The sequence below is a fragment of the Rhinolophus sinicus genome, chromosome 10 (assembly GCF_057876585.1).
Source record: "Rhinolophus sinicus isolate RSI-liver-muscle chromosome 10, RSI-T2T, whole genome shotgun sequence".
NCBI classification, from domain to species: domain Eukaryota; kingdom Metazoa; phylum Chordata; class Mammalia; order Chiroptera; family Rhinolophidae; genus Rhinolophus; species Rhinolophus sinicus.
In genome coordinates, this window is record NC_142510.1 from 784,447 (window position 1) to 800,239 (window position 15,793).

Below are 15,793 nucleotides of genomic sequence, written 5' to 3' on the forward strand. Positions count from 1 at the left end.
GCACAGTTTCAGTGTAGTGAGTGCGGGGAGCATTTCGGGGCACGGGGTACTTCCGAGGTTCCCTTCTCAACTTAAACTTGCTGAGTTAATGCACCGTGGAAGGAGGTCTAGTGCTTGCTGAGCAACGGACAAGGGACAGGTCAGGATGCACCCACATGCAGTTCTGTCAATGGAACAGCTCAGGGCAGCCAACACCGGTGGCATGTCCCCGTCTACTCCCAAGGGAAGACGCCAAATGCGGACCTCCGGGAGGCACTGCCATCAGAGCCACCACCCAGGCTGTCACCCACACTTTGCTCCGGTCCCACCCCTCTTCCAACTGTTTCCACTGGAAGCGAGTTCCCTTGGAAAGTAATGGCTTCTGACCTCTGCACTGGGCCTGTGGGGCTGTGCATCGGCCCCCGGGAGTCTAATTGTCTCTAGGTGACAAGAGACGACGTCAGGACTGGTGGGAGCAAAGGAAGGGCCTTACCCATGAGCATTCACAGGAACAGCCAGTCGACGTCTCTGGGGCACCTGGTGGCTGGTGTCACTGCTGTCATCAGGCCCTCTATTCTTTCAGACGTCCTCAGTCACAGTGTGACCCCCGATGTCCTGCCCACAATCCCACCTCGTTGCGCGTGCGCACACACACACACACACACACACACCACCACCACCACCACCACCGTTCTGCCTCCAAGAACGATAAAGTTTTCATATAAACCACAGAATATATTTAATTCAAATTAAACATGAAACTAGAATAATGTTCGGTCCTTATCAAGTAGCAATTACATTGTTTTTTAAAAAAAGAACAGTACATTTCTTTCTACACTCTGGCAATCCAACAAGGCACAAGTCACATCCAGTTTGCCAAGGTGACAGATCCAGCAGTCACCATGAGAGCGAACGGGACACAGGGCACAGGGCACACAGTGACCCGGCGCCAAGTCTGACTAGCGACAGCGTAAGGGGGCGGGTCCGGTGGGGGGTGCAGGCCACGTGCACGGTGTGTTTCGTTAAACACTGAGGCTTTGCTGCTTTTTCCCGATGGCCGTGGGTGCTGCCTGCGCGGGCGGCGGTGACAAAGCTTCCTGTGCACGGCTGCGCAATAGCACTCTTTCCATTCTGGGTATTTTGGGGGGCGTTTTTTTGGCATGGTTTCTTTCCCACGTAAAGAAAGCCAACTTCTTTAGGACACAGGTCATTCAGCTTAAGTGTCAGCCCCACGTTCTCGTCGGGCTGTGAGAAGAAGGAAGCCAAGTCCTGTGTGGTCAGGCCTCTCTCTTGTCCACTGAAAGCTGTTCACTGGTCCGCAGAGGTCAAGGTCAGCCTGCCCGCCCCGCCCACCAGGGGGAGGGGGCGCTCTTCATAGGGCGGTGCTCTCTGTGTCATTGTCCAGGTCCAGTAGGACGTGGCCGGGCAGGTCTTTGCTCCCCGAGTCTGAATGCATTTCAGGAAAGATGCTGTGAGGAGGTTCTGACACTCTAGAACTGGCGTCTGGACAAAAACAAAGATGTGGAGTCAGTGCGCGGTCACGCCCCAGGGGTCAGCCGCGGGCGCTCCGAGAGGAGAGAAGCTGGAAAGAGTCAGCTCATGCGCGCACACGTCCCCTTCCCAGAGGCTCCCCAGCCCTGAGAAGCTGAGTCAAGCCTTTGAGAACCCGGGCAGCCTCGTGGCAGAGCCACACCTCCTGCTGTGCTGGTCCCTTCTGAGCCCCTGGTGGTCCTGAGATGCCAGCCTCGAGGCTTTGCTTGTCCTGATGTTGGAAGGGACCTTCACTCTCCCCAATGCCTGTGATGCCCTAATTGAGACGTGATAGCACCTGGGCTGCAGGGACAGGTGAGCCTCACTGGTAGAAGTTCCCTCCTCCCAGGCTGACAGCTGTTCCTACTGTGACTGCTGGGCCCTCAGCCTCGGCACAGGTGACATTCTGGGGTGTGGGGGTGTCCTGTGCACTGCAGGATGTTTAGCAGCCTCCCTGCCCTCTAGTCACTAGATGCCAGTGGCACACAGCCCTCTCCCCTAGTGTCTAGTGTGACAACCAAAGACGTCCCCAGACACTGCCAAACGTCCCATGAGGGTGGGGGGCACAATTACCTGTGGCTGACACTCACTGAGATAGATTGCCAAATCTCCTGCAAATATTAATTTTCTCATCTGTCTCTAAAACTTCCATTTCCAATTTTTTCCCATGTCTTCGTATGTTGGCTGGAACTCCTTTAGCAAGACTGCAAATGGATGGCCACTCACTCCTGTGGCCCAGCGGCCTTAACCATCACAGCCCCTTCTCATCAGGCGGGGCACCCCGTTCATTCATTCACCAACACCACTTACTGAGCACCTGCGCGGGCCAGCCACTGTTCTACCTGTGAGGACATGGCATTGGGCAAGCCAGATGCAGCTTTAATGGCGCCTGCGGTCCAGTGGGGGAGACACCGCCCGTCAGGACAGAAGGGTTCGCTTCTCCGAATGATGCAGGCTTGAGCAAACAAGGGCCTTGTCAGGATTTTAGGGCTGGGACAGGAGAGAAGGGGGTGCTGAGACTTGCTGTGGTCTCCCTGGCCAGGTTAGAGCGAGTCTTAGAGGGAGCTGGGAGACTGCAGTGGAGGCGGGGTGCTAGGGAGCCCCTATGCCTCAGGGCTGCTCAGGGTCCCTGGGGGGTGGGCTCTCACCACATCCGCCCCCAGGAGTGGCTTTGGGTGGCACTGTTCTGCCTGCCCTCGCCCACAGGTGCAGTGGCAAATGCACGGGCACTTCTGGGGGGCTCAGCGTGGGGGCTGCTTCCTCCCCTACAAGGCCCAGCTCTGAGCTGCGAGATCTGACCTCCTGGGGGTCCCTTTTCTCATCGTGACTCCTGGGTTTCCTATGCACCACAACTCAGAAGTTTCTGGATTTACGGAGGTGCCGAGGTACTGAAGGTCATTTCAGACGATCAGGTCTAATGAGGATTGTAAAACCCAGTGAACTGTGCTGAGGCGCGCTGTCCAGCGGTGCTCGTGCCCAGCACGAGATGTCTCCATTTGTCCTCAGCGGAGCGGAAGTCAACAGGACAGGGACCTGTCTGTCTGTTCACAGTGCCTGGAACAGTGACTGGTTAGTGGCAGCTGCACAGTAAGCTTCGTGGCTGGCCAGCTGGACGGACAAACAGACGGAGGAGTGGATGGACAGCCATCCAGCCCAGCCATCTCTGCAATGCTCCGGTAAAGAGGTGGCCAGGTCTGGAAGACCACACCGGTACAAGAAACCCAGTGCAGATTCAATCCCTTTTCCCTAAGCCAACAAGACAAGGATGGACACGCCTAGTGGGCATGATGCAGAGGGCGTGGCCACGCTAAGTAGATTTCTACCTGTTAGCATCTGTATTTACACGCAAACCTAACACCTACCAGCCCTGTGTCTTCGCAGGACTCGCTGCCGTCTGTCTGTGTCACACAGATAATTTCTGGGTTTGTACTCTTCTGACTTCCTGCAGCTACATATAGCGCACACACATTACTCGCACGCGCAGAAACTCCTGTCTTCTGCCCCCCGCCTGCCCTGTCTGCTAGTTTCTTTCCCCAGCCCCTCTCTCTCACTGACACGAGTCATTTCTTAAAAGAAAACAACCAGTTTACACGGGAAAGCGGTAAGAGCCGCAGCTGCAGAAAGAGTCCGACCCCCAACACAACAGGTGATATTACCGAGCAGCCACGTCTACCAGGCATGGTGCTTGTGTTCCAACACATCACCACAGCATCTCACTGGGCCCCGGGCCGCGGGGCCTCCTCCGAGACAAGGAAGGGGATTCACAGAGGCTCCACGCCCCGCATGAGCGACACCCCAGCACTGGACTGAGGCCGGGAGCCAGGCTGCTTGGACTCTGGAGTCCAGTTCAGTGGGCACGAGGTGTGCCCTTCTCCCCAGAGAAGACTGTCCCGGCCTGAGGGTCCTGATAGAGAAGACACTATGTGAGGACACAGGGGGTCGGGTCTTAAACAGTCTGGTTCATTTCAGTAACAGGAGAAGGTGATTTTAGAAATGATTTAAACCTCGTATGCCCTCTAAACATCCGCTCTGCATTTGCATAAGGCATCATCTTGCATTACATGGGCAGTGAGGGCTGGTATTAGATTAGAAAAACAAAAACAAAGGAGAGGCCCAGGGAGCAGCTTCAGCTCAGGCAGGAAGTGGGCCCCCCAGGGCCAGGGCTGGTCCTCTGTGGCTTAGGGTACAGTCCTGCAAGATTTATGTCGCTTCTACAATTTTCAATATGTGCTTAGGTTGGAAACCTACCCTTCAAAAACTCCAAGCTTATTCTGACAGGTAACGGACCCAAATGCATCCTAGAAACGAAGCATTTCAGGCAGGAGTGCAGGGTCAGCCCACCCCCGCCCCCACCGCTCATGTCTCTCCTAGAGTCTGAGGGAATGACTGCCTTCCACTCCTCAGTTTTCAAGGGCTCTTAAAAGCTTCCTGGCCTGTAACAGGCTTGGAGCCAACGTTTCATCACTTCAGTAAAGGACAGAGTCTGCTCAAGTCCCACTGGGTGTTTACTGTGACAAGATGCTGGTAGCTATTTACCAAAAAACAAACCGCAAGCGAAGCCACTTAACTGTACAGCTATGGGCAGCAGCCCTCTGCTCAATGAAATGTTATGTGGCCCCTGAAAAGACGGTGAGAAGGACTACATACAACATGGGAAAGGGCATTCGCTGTCAAGCAAAATAGAGGTGCAAGACCTCTCTACGCCAAAGGGTCATGGTCACGTACTCCCTTGCCTTTTAGGGGAAAAAACACAACACGAACAGTGGACTTCTTCCACTGTAAAAAGGTGATTTCTGATTATTTCTAGTCCCCCAGTTTGCTCTAATAGCTATGCTCACTTTTAAAATGCATCCCTTTCCTGATATAAAAAGAGTTTGATTTTATGAAGGACATACTATGAGAACCAGCAGGGTGGAGTTTGTACTGAGCACTGTGGGAGTGGCCGGTCCCAGCTGGCACCGCGGGCAAGTGGCTGCTGGGGTGTCTTAGGTCACTGACTTAAGACAAGTCTTTTACTCCCGAGCACCTGGGCTCCAGGCCACCGGCGTGCAGGTCCTGCAGGCTGGGTCTGGGCATACGAGGTTTAAAACTGCTGACTTATGAACCTAATACATAACTGAGGTGACCTATTTTCTAGATAAAAATGATAATAAACAGCTCGCATTCATTTGGACCCACCGCACGTGAACAACCATAAGATGCTTCTCTTATGTAATGTAACGCCTGCAGCAGTAATTCCCACGAACACCCCATCTTACAGGTCACCCCCGGGCACCCCGCCTGACTATATCACACAGAGCTGAGACGGAATTCAGGGCGTCTGATTCACTGTATGTCCTTCCTCCCACACCTCCAGCCTGCCCGCTATAGGAAGGAATGGAAATTAAAGGGGGACCAAGGCCAGCCCTGTGACCACCTATCACACGTCTGTGAACACACTTAGCAGTCAGAGAATTGGCAGCAAGCGTGAACGAGCAAAGCCAGCCTCCGTGGGCGCATGCGTGGTTAGTGGGCTGCGAGCGGGCAGGGTCAGTGCCGGTTAGTGAGCCACTAGCGCAGCTCTGATCTCCAAACAGCACAAACACGCTGGCCAATCAGGTGCCTTTTCCTTACCATCAAATACTCCAATTTCAGTTCTGACTGATTATGGCAGGTCAGACATCTAGATTATTTAATAAAACGTTTAAATTAGAACACTCTTTGCTAAAATCTATTACTTTAAAGACAGCAAGATGGAACGTCTTGTACTCGTGACACGAACACCGGCCTGCTTTTTAGTGACAACAAAGATAAGACACAACACGGTGGGTGGGAAGACCCTCCTGGCAGCAGTGACCTTCCCCAAGAGCTCATCTTAACCCCCAGGCCTTAACTCAGCTTTTAAAGATTAAATGCTCTAAACGAACAACCTGTTTTCAGGAATGCGTCTGGGTCAAGTTTTGCAAGTGAACACCTGATGCCACAATAACAGGCTGCCTGTCAAAGGAAGTTCCATGTTCTATTTTTCCTTCTCGAAACACCCAATGACTCTGTCCAAGAGTGGTTCACGCAGCACGACCGACCAACCCCGGATGCAGACGTGGTGTGTGCTTCTCATGGCAGTGCAGGGCGTTTGGGGAGTGAAAACTTGATTCTGTAACACAAAGGTAACTGTGGGGGCTGGTAATTTCCTGAGTTATGAGAATTCATAGCACAGGTTGGTTTTTAAATATTTCGCTAATATCCTAAGGAAAAGTATTTTCACTCTGAGTTTTCACTTCGCTGCAAATTGTCAAGCGAGGAGCTCTCACTACAGGGCTGAAGCAGACCAACAACACAACCTTCTGGGACGAACACACCGCAGGTAAGGGTGGTGCTGAAGAACAGACATAATTCTAGTTCATTGTCTCTCCTCTAAATCAAAGGAAAGGTCTGGGACTAAAACTGTGGTGTGTCACAGACACTGACGTGTTCAAAGGCTCTGCCTTAATCAGGGTTTAGTCACCTTACTCTGCAAGTGACTGCAACACCCAGCCTTTTGGGGGCACCTCCAAGGAGTTGGGAGGTAGAATGACGCCTGTGCCCTCCTCCCTGCCTCCCAGGTTGCGCTGTTTCCCCTCCAGAAAGTCTCATGCAGGCCACACTGTGAGTAATGGCTACGTGCCCAGGAACGGCTTAAGGCGGGACCAGCTGCCAGAAGCAGCTGCACACGCAGTGACAGCCCTGCGCCGTCCCAGTGGGGTCCCAGAGCAGGTGGGAGGGGCCTCACTGCACCTTCTAAAAAGCTCGTGAGGTATGAGGAAGCAACATGTAAGTATGCCAGATTACAAAGGCATTTTAGTGTGGGGTCCGTGGAGGAAGATATTTTATTTTTGTCCTGAGAATTTTAAACATCAAATTAAGAAGCTCCATGCAGTTAACTTGCACTTAAGATGTAAACTTCAATTTTATCAAATTAAAAATTAAAGCTCCAGACACGAGGGACAGTTTCCCATTCTGACTGCACCAAGTCCCCTCTGGTTGGATGCGACGAGCCAGTCACTGACAGGTAAATGACACCGAAAAGAGCCGACGCTTGGGAAAGGCTTACCACAGCGAGAGAAGACATTCTGAGTATCTTATCTGAGCGGCTTGAAATCGAGCTCTCAGTCTAGGGACATGTACCTCGTGGACTTGGAGCGCTGAGGCTCAAGTGCTTCTGATAAAAACAAAAGCCACATGTACGTGCCGCGGGCGGCTGCCCCGAGCGCACACTCTAAAGCACACGCAGAGCACAGCTAAGCAGGAGCACGTGGACACATGGGCAGCTGCCTGGGGCTACAGACCTTAGTCCTGGAAAACTTCCCCACCTGTGGGCGCGCTAGGGAGGGCATCTATGGGAAACAGACAAACAATCAAACAAACCAACGTGGCTTTGTTTTCCTAAAATAAAGGCAGAGGTGTCATCAGAAAAAAGATATCAACCACTTACTTACAGCATGTGCAAATTACCCATGATGTTCCTGGGGGAAAACAAGTTATCAGGAGACAGACTAGTTGGGTACCGGTTTGGGGTGCCCTGGTTCATTTTCAGCTGAGAAGTCACTGGGTCTGGTTGGGAAGCCCAGAGGTATATTTCAGCTTCTTCTCTAAAAATAGCTCCACTTGGAAAAATTTAAAACTCAGCTGTTGCAAGACATGATTCAAAGCTCCTAATTACCATTTAAAAAACACATTTAAAGGAATATCCATCCTTCCCATCCTTGAATCAAATAGTAACTTAGAGCACGTCGGATGGAAATTTTATTATAAAACCATCGCTAAACAAAGTGGTCACATTCTGGATTGCCTGTGAGAAATGCCCCATTAGGGAGCCCCTGAGTCTGTACAGGCACAGCCCACCCACACCAGGTCTCCACGGAATCGGGGAAAACCTCGATCCTCCCCCTCTGACGTGATTAGGCCTCAGAATTTCCCTTCCCTGAGCCTCCAATTTTGCACAAATCAGGTTTTTTAAAGTTATACCTGAAGTACCGTGTTTCCCCGAAAATAAGAGCTAGCCAGACAATCAGCTCTAATGCATCTTTTGGAGCAAAAATTAATGTAAGACCTGGTCTTATACAACACAATATAATTATAGTATAGTATAATATAATACAATATAATATAATACTGGGTCTTATATTAATTTTTGCTCCAAAAGACACATTAGAGCTGATTGTCCGGGTAGGTCTTCTTTTCGGGGAAACACAGTGTAACTTCACTGACTATGAACATTTTTACCCTTAGAAGGAAAATAAGCATTTAATGAGGAATTCACTAGGAAAAGCATTTCACGCTCATGCTGTAGAATACCTTCCACCTGGGTTAGGGCACTGTATGCAGACACATGGGAGTGCAGTCCGACCGTAAACACATCATGAAACTTGCAGTCAGGGCTCAGCAAACTTCAAAGGCCACGCACTACGTATTTTAGGCTCTGCCAATCATGTGATCTCTCCAATAACTTAGCTGTTTCATCACAAAAACAGCCCGAGACAGCATGTGAACAAATGTGTGTGGCTATGTGCCAATAAAACTTTATTCGCAAACACCAGCCTGGGGGCTGGATCTGGCACCTGGCAATTTGCTGGCCCTGCTGTGAAGGGAAGCCCGCGGGAATGGGGCAGAAGCCTGGCACAGAGCCCCACTCACCTGTTACTATTTTGGAGGCGGTGGACACCGTGTTGCTGAGGCTGCCATCCCCTGCTGGGTGGGCGCCCGGAGGGTGAGGGGGTGGGGGCACGCTGGGTCGGTTCCTGGGCTTTGGTACTGGCCGCGGTCTCGGTAAGGTCCCGCCATGTGCTTGCGCAGTCTCAGGGTTACCCACCGCCTGGCTCTGAGAGGCCAGCGGGCCGGGGCTCTGCTTTCCCAAGGGCGGGGTGCTGGGGGGCGTTGGTGTCTGGGGAGGGGTGTGGGCAGGCTGCTCCAGGCTGGGCTCTCCGGGCAGTGCCGTCAGGTTGGGCAGGCCCTGGCTCCCCGGCCTTGCCTGTGTGGGGGGCTGTGGCGGCGGGTGGCTGGGCGCGTGGATCGGAGCCAGGCTGCCGGAGGACCTCCGCAGTGCGGGGGGCTGCGTGGAGGTGCTGGGGGCGCCAGGGGCCGGGCCTGGGTGCTGAGCGGGAAGAGAAGGGCTCCCGGGGGCAGCCAGCTTTGGTGACACACTGGGCGCGTGCTGCGCTGTTCCTGGGGAACTCGAACTCTGGCCCCCAGGATGGCCCGGAGGTGGGTTTCCTGGTTTCGGGGGGGCGGGAGCAGGCTTCTTCACAGCTGCACAAAGAGCAGAACACCGTTCAGTGAGAGGGCGCAGTGAGAGCCAGTGTGCACACGCCAGGGGTCAGGGCTCACCTGACGGGTGGAGGTACGCTGACGGCTGCACCCCAACCAGGACAGGTCAGGTAGCAGGCATGTCATCTCTATGCTCTTCCTCCCCAAACCCAGAGTCCGTCTCACCCTGAGAAAAGCATCTGACTGACCAGTGCAAATGGAGAGGCTTTCTTCAAAATGCCATGACCAGGGCCCCCCCAAACTGTCAAGGCCATAGCAACACATGGGAAGACGGAGGCACTGCCGGCCCAGAGGACTAGGGAGACGGGTGAGGAAGCACAACGTGGCGTCCTGGAGGGCAGCGAGCCTGGACAGGAAGCGGCCATCATGGGAAACGCGGAATCTGAACCAAACATGGGCCGCAGTGGATGGCGATGAGCCAGGGTGGGCTTCTAGCCGTGATGAATGGTGCCATAAGATGAGGGCAGGGGAGCGGGGGAAGGGCATGCGGGGAGGGGACTCAGCACTACCTTTGCAACTTTTCTGTAAATCTAAGATCATTCCAAAATACAAACTGCCTTTTGAAAAAGTCCATCCCACACACATAGGCCTCCAAAGACCTGCCTTTTTAACATCCAACAAGAACATTCTGCTAACAAGAGTCAGGGCTCCAAGCCACCCAGCAGCCCTTCTGTCAGCACCCTTCTTGAATGACAGGGGTGCAAGGGAAGAGACAGAGAGAAGCAGGAAGAGCTATGGGGCGACCCCCGGGCACGACTGGTCTGCCTGGACACACGGAGCCCCCCTTTGCCTAAGCCTCTTCTCCTAGAGGGCTGGATTTTTATTTATTTATTTTTTTAGCTAGAAATGCTACCAATTCCAGAATCATTTGAGCTACAAGCTACATTCTGGATGAAAGTACAAATGGATCTGGAAGACGGCCTTAGAATGAATCGCCTCAGCGAGGTTTGAGGGGGCTTTGCCTGGAAGCTCCTGGGAGCGCTTCTGGAGAAACGACCATTCGTTCAGCTTTGCAGCTCAAACATGTTCTTAAACGAGTGCTTTTCTGCTGCCTGGTTTTTCATTTCCCTTTAAGGATGTTTCTCGTTAACGACTGATTTTTCTGCTTGCCATTTTATAACGGACAGGGGAGCAACAGTCAGAAGCCTGCCAACCCTCCCTGATTCTCCCATAGGGGCCTACACGTCCCACCCCGAGGGCACAGGGGACAGGTGGTCACTCACCTCTGCGCAAAGTGTGAGGGCTGGAGCCGGCTGAACCATGCGCCAGGCCGACAGAGAGCTGATGGGAGCTGGCCGCTGTCTGCGCCTGGGTTGGGCCACCGGCCACCTGACTGCTGGCCCTGCCAGGCGCGGGTGCAGCTGCAGAGTCCTTGGGTTTGGGAGGACTATGGGGAGAAGAAGTCAGGTCAGACGCAGGCGGCACAGCCCGAGCGCTACGCACGCTCTAACACAGACGATTCCAACCAGAGTTTTCGCCTCAACAGCAAGGAGTGATCTGAAATTTTACGGAGCTCCCACTGGGCCTGTGACGCTAACACTGATTTGGTGCCACACAGGTTCACGGATTTTATGAGAATCACGGCATCAGACTGTCTCCCCACTATCGGGCCACTCAAATTCCACAATAGAAACGTTTTCACAGCAGCCAACAGGAAATTTCAAGCTCTAGTTTGCTTGCGCTTACATTGGGCAATATTAAAAAACGTGGAGGGGCTTTTGGACTTCAAAATAATGCGACTTTGACATATACGTGAAATAAAACTAAGCTAATGCTCGGTGCTGTCTACAGTGTGGGCGTGGGGAGAGGGAGCCCTGAGAGGCTCAAGGGCTGGTCAAGCCCAGAGCTGCTGGGGCAGGGAGAGCAGAGCTCGGGCTTCCAGGTCCTGCCTCAGGCCTCGTCACTCTGAACTTGACAGCGACACTTTGTCAAGGTTGCCAAAGAGTGAACGCCATTCCTGAAACACACACAGAAATCTCTATGGACTAAAACAGGAAAAGAAGCCCTGGAAGTTTGAAGCCTGAGTTATTTTTAACCTAAAAGTGAACGTCCCCAAACTGCGCAGCAAAAGGAACCCAGGAATGCACGAAGCTTTCAGAGTCAAGCTCAGAGGACTTAGCCAGATTCTTATCTCAGTAGCTGTGTCACAGCTAGAGGCACTCCCTCCCACCAGAGAAGATAAGGTGACAGGTCCCCAAGGCAAATTCATTTCCGACTGTAGATAAACAGGTCGTCCTTGTTTCATGCATTTACTTGACTCTGTATCTGATAATTGGGGCTGTACAGGCAGCCAAAGTCCGGGCACAGTGCTGGCACACAGCCTGCAGGCACACCTCACCACAGCTGCCCATCTGAACCCTGAGAGGCCACCTAGTGGCCTTGGTACTGGCCTGCCTGGCTCAGGTGGGGACTGAACTCACGCCAATTAAATCAAACTCTCACGTTCAAAGGGGCTTTTTCTTGAAGTTGTTATGTATTCATAGTCCACTCCAGGTGGCTAACCCTAAGGTTAAGCAACAAAAGAGCTCCTTAAGAAAATCACCGTATTTTGTACCTGGTACTCATGGGTCAACTCCCCTCCAACACTGAAAGCCTGGGGGTGGGGGATCTTAGTCACCTGGTGAGCCTAGTGCCACACCTGGCACATATTACTCAGCACTGTTCTTCAGTAAATCTGACTGGCTGGCTGGCTGGCTGGCTGGCTGGGTGGATGGGTGGGTGGGTGGTGGGTGGATGGATGGACAGACGGACGGGTGAATGGATGGATGGATGAATGAATGAATGAATGCCAGGAATATTCTAACCTAACTAGCGTGCTACCTTCAAACGTCTGCTCGCTCGCACACTAGACGACAGCAGCGAAGGGCACATGAACACGAGTGCACATCACAGGTACAAGAGGTCACACTGCCAGACACCGGCTGGCTCCCAGCTCTGGGCTCCAAAGCAGGAAGTAAAGAACGCAAACAGAAGCACTTTCTTTGGAAAACAGGGGAGGAAGCAAGCGACTTGCAGTCATTTCCTTTGCCCACCAGGGAGTGAAGGCAGCAGGGCTCACTGCACACGGGTGGCACTCGGGCGTGCACACCGTGCCCACAGGCCAGCACCTGCAGGGAGGAGGGGCGCCCGGCACCCCGCCAGCAGAAGCCGGCCTCCTTACCTGCTGTCGCCTGGGCTGGGCCCCGGCTCCAGAATGCCCGCAGAGGAGGGGACAGTCCCACCCCCTGTGCCGCTCTCGGCCCTAGAGCTCTGGGCGGGGGTGTCTGGGCCCGCTGGAGCCAAGGTGCTGCCATCTGGGGGCGGGAGTGGCGGCTGGAAAGCAGGGGACACGTGCTTTCTAGTTAGAGTGCCACCCCGCCGGTAGGCCTGGAAGTCCATAAGCTTCACAGCAAAGCTACAGAGAGAAGAAACAGTCAACACACCATGCGAGCCGACTACTGACATGGAAGCCCGTCGGCCACGCGTGTTAAAACCCACATACGCAGACAGCCACCACAGTTGCCCGCGTGCAGTGAAGCGGCAATGCCCAGAGGAGTGGGCGTCCCTCGTCCCAAGGCAGCAAGTAACCTGGCTTCACGCTGAGCGCGCCAGGGGGCCTGGTTTGAGCAGTGCCCTTCTCAGTGTGGTGTGAGCAGTGCCAGCACACGGGCCGTGTCGTAACGTCACGTTGGCACGTTACCGCTACAAGCCCACCGTGTTTGTCAGATCTGCATGTTTGGGACACAAGGTGAGAGCTGGGTGCAGAAATCGCACTGGAGGCGGGGGAGGGGTCAGGCCACACTGCCTCTCAGCTCAGACGTCCACACACTGGACACAAAGACTGTCTGAAGGACAGGGTTGGAAACCGCTGCTTGGAGCAGGACGTTGGTGAGACACAGGGAGGAAGGAAGACTCACTTTGCATGTGAGCCCAGTGGGCTGTGAACTTTAAGACTCTCTTTTCAGTTCAGAAAAGGAAAAGATTCATGGTGCCCTGAGCATGTTTCTGGGTTGCTGGCGGGGAGAACCCACCCAGGCAGACACCCGCGAATCGTTTGTCGTTGCTAAGGGACCATGAGCAGTACGTGTTGTAACTCACAGTGGAGGCTGACTGCAGTGGGGACTTGAGGGGGCCCTGCCGATGTGTGAGTGGGCAACGGCTGCATGTGACAGATGCGGTCACGTGCAGAGGGCAGGACAGGGAACTGAGCTTTTTCCTTTGCAGTGGGTTTTAAAAAAAAAAAAAAAAAAAAAAAAGCAAAACAAAAAACAAACCCCACTCAGCGACTAAAATGAGAGCTTGTTGTTTAGTTTTAAGGCAAAAGTACTCCCAGTAATACTAGCGCACATGGACAAGAAAGCACGTGGCTGAGCAGGCGTCTGACTCCTAGCGCTGCCAGTGGACACAGTGGCATTTCATCCCACAAATTGGACAGGCTGGCATCTGAAGGCAAGAGTTACCAGTAGCCTGAACAACCTTTGAGAGTCGCACGGAGCCTCGGGTGGACAGCAGCTGCCCCCACCAGTCCGCCAGGCCATTCCTCCCCTTCCGAAGGGGCAGCACCGAGGCCCCCCGCTGCCCGCCAGCTCCAGTGGCTGGCTCCCACAGAGGGCCCGCTCCCCAAACGTGCCTCCTTGCAGACCTAACCCACAGCCACCACGAGGTGGGCGGTTCGCCATGTGTCCTCAGTAGTGAACGTTTTTTCTTTCCTCTCCAATCAAGTACATTCGGGGAATGTGTAACGTGCGTGCGATGCCATCCACTGTGGGCATGTGGCAGAGCACCAAGGACAGCCTGAGTGCCAAGGGCACAAGAGTGAGTGACAGCTGCAATGAGCTACAGCACAATCCTGAACCGTCTGGACCCTCATCGTCGCGGCCCACAGAGGGCCACTCGCACGCCCAGCCCCCCGAAGGCCTGCTGTGAGCGCCGCGTCACCGTACCTCTCCTTCTTCACCAGGTCCCCCTCCATCACCGCCATGCTGGCCGGGCGCTTCCTCTCCAGCGTCCCCGAGTCAGACTCATTTCCAGTGTGGGACGAGTGGTTGGAGTTTGGGGTGGTGAGAGGTACGAACGCTTCTGATACATTAAATTCCACCTCTGCAAGAAGAGGAAGAGACGTGTGACTACGAGACAGAGACCAGAGGTCGAGAGCTGGAAAACAGCCACGGGACAGGAGCTGTGGCTGTTTCCAGAAGCCAAAGTCCCAGACACGTCCACCTGCTTAAGCACGGCTGATGTAAGCAGGGGCGGAAAGACAGAAGGACTAGCGGTGATGTGGGTATGATTCAGAATGTAAGTCACACAAGTCCTCTGGTGTCCTTTTTGTTAAAAAAAAAAAAACACATGGAACATGGAAAAGGACAAGGAGCATGGGTTACTTACTTGAATCATAAAATGAGATGTATTTACTTTGATATAAAACAGAAGTAAAAGCCTGTATCACCTCCATACAGCCTAGAGCAGGGTTTTGGGTTTTTTTTCCAAGACTCTTTTTGCCAAAGCAAATCTTGGGCAGAGTGCCAGTGCCCATTCACCCATCACACGCTTAGTGAGCCGCCTGCAGGAGTGGGGAGTGATTCCTGGAATAGGGACAGCAGGCTAGGAGGTCCAGACTTCCAACACGTGCCCAAGCAGAACCCCCAACGGGGGCCACGGAACCTCTGAGGACCCCAGGACTGCCATGAACATAGTTTGAAAATCCACCGCCATAGGGCGAAGCCCTAATTCTCAGACTGAGACCCTCACACACGGGCCAGGCCCTCTTTCCTGCTTTGCCTCCCACCTCGCAGACCCACAAGCTGCCTAGAGAAGCAGATGCCTTCTTCCCAGAGCAGCACTGCTGCTCGTCCAGTGCCACCTGCTCTCAGGGCACGTCCGATCTGTCGCACCCTTGTCCATCCACCACACAGCATGGGTCAAAATTTCTCTGCCCATGTGGCCACTTCTGCAGTGGCCTGAGCACCTCCGGGGAAGGCAGCGTGTCTCACCGGCAGACACATGGGGCCTAGCAGGTATTCAGAGCACGCTGAGAGTGAACGACCCTGGCGTTCAATGAACCAGGTGAAACATGAAATCGTGCGGCTGCCATGATGTCACAACACGAATGCACAGCAACGTGTCACCAGCTCCGCACCATGGAGGGGACTGAGCACCTTGTGCTGTGCCTTCCCGGCTGCTTTGCCGTCAGCGCAGCTGCAAAGCCACTCACCTTCGGGGAAGAACCAGTCAGCATGCTGGATGATGGGCTCGATGACCGCAACCACGTGCACGGAGGTGGCGGCTGCCATCTCAGCCAGCGTCCTGCAAGGAAGCACAGAATCACATGGCCCCGCAGCCTCGAATTCCCGCTGAGTCAGGGCCATTCTTTCTAAAGGATGTGCCATGGAGGTACAAACGCAACACTTAAAGCCACGAGGCCCTGGCCTAGGGGTGTGGGGATCGCCCAGGAAGAAACGTGACTCGGCTGGCTGGCTATCACTCCTTAGCCACACGGTGGTCACACGACAGGGTGCGGGAAGCC

General features: G+C 53.8%; 1 protein-coding gene across 17 annotated transcripts in view; it reads right to left on the bottom strand.

The window, feature by feature from the left end:
• Positions 1–701: 701 nt before the first annotated feature.
• The window catches only part of ARHGAP17 (Rho GTPase activating protein 17), a 63,699-nt gene continuing 48,607 nt past the window's right edge, over positions 702–15,793 (bottom strand). For 2 of the 17 annotated variants that reach the window (XM_074322878.2, XM_019750184.3), the window contains exons 15-20: positions 15,482–15,573; positions 14,214–14,370; positions 12,452–12,685; positions 10,515–10,678; positions 8,662–9,273; positions 702–1,482 (exon numbers count right to left, since the gene is read on the bottom strand). In XM_074322878.2, coding sequence (XP_074178979.1) covers positions 1,352–1,482; positions 8,662–9,273; positions 10,515–10,678; positions 12,452–12,685; positions 14,214–14,370; positions 15,482–15,573 — 1,390 coding nt within the window. In that variant the 3' untranslated portion in view covers positions 702–1,351. Of the gene's footprint in view, positions 7,362–8,661; positions 9,274–10,514; positions 10,679–12,451; positions 12,686–14,213; positions 14,371–15,481; positions 15,574–15,793 lie in introns of all 17 variants that reach the window. The other 15 variants (XM_074322880.2, XM_019750187.3, XR_012493177.2 and 12 more) reach the window with 14 other exon arrangements.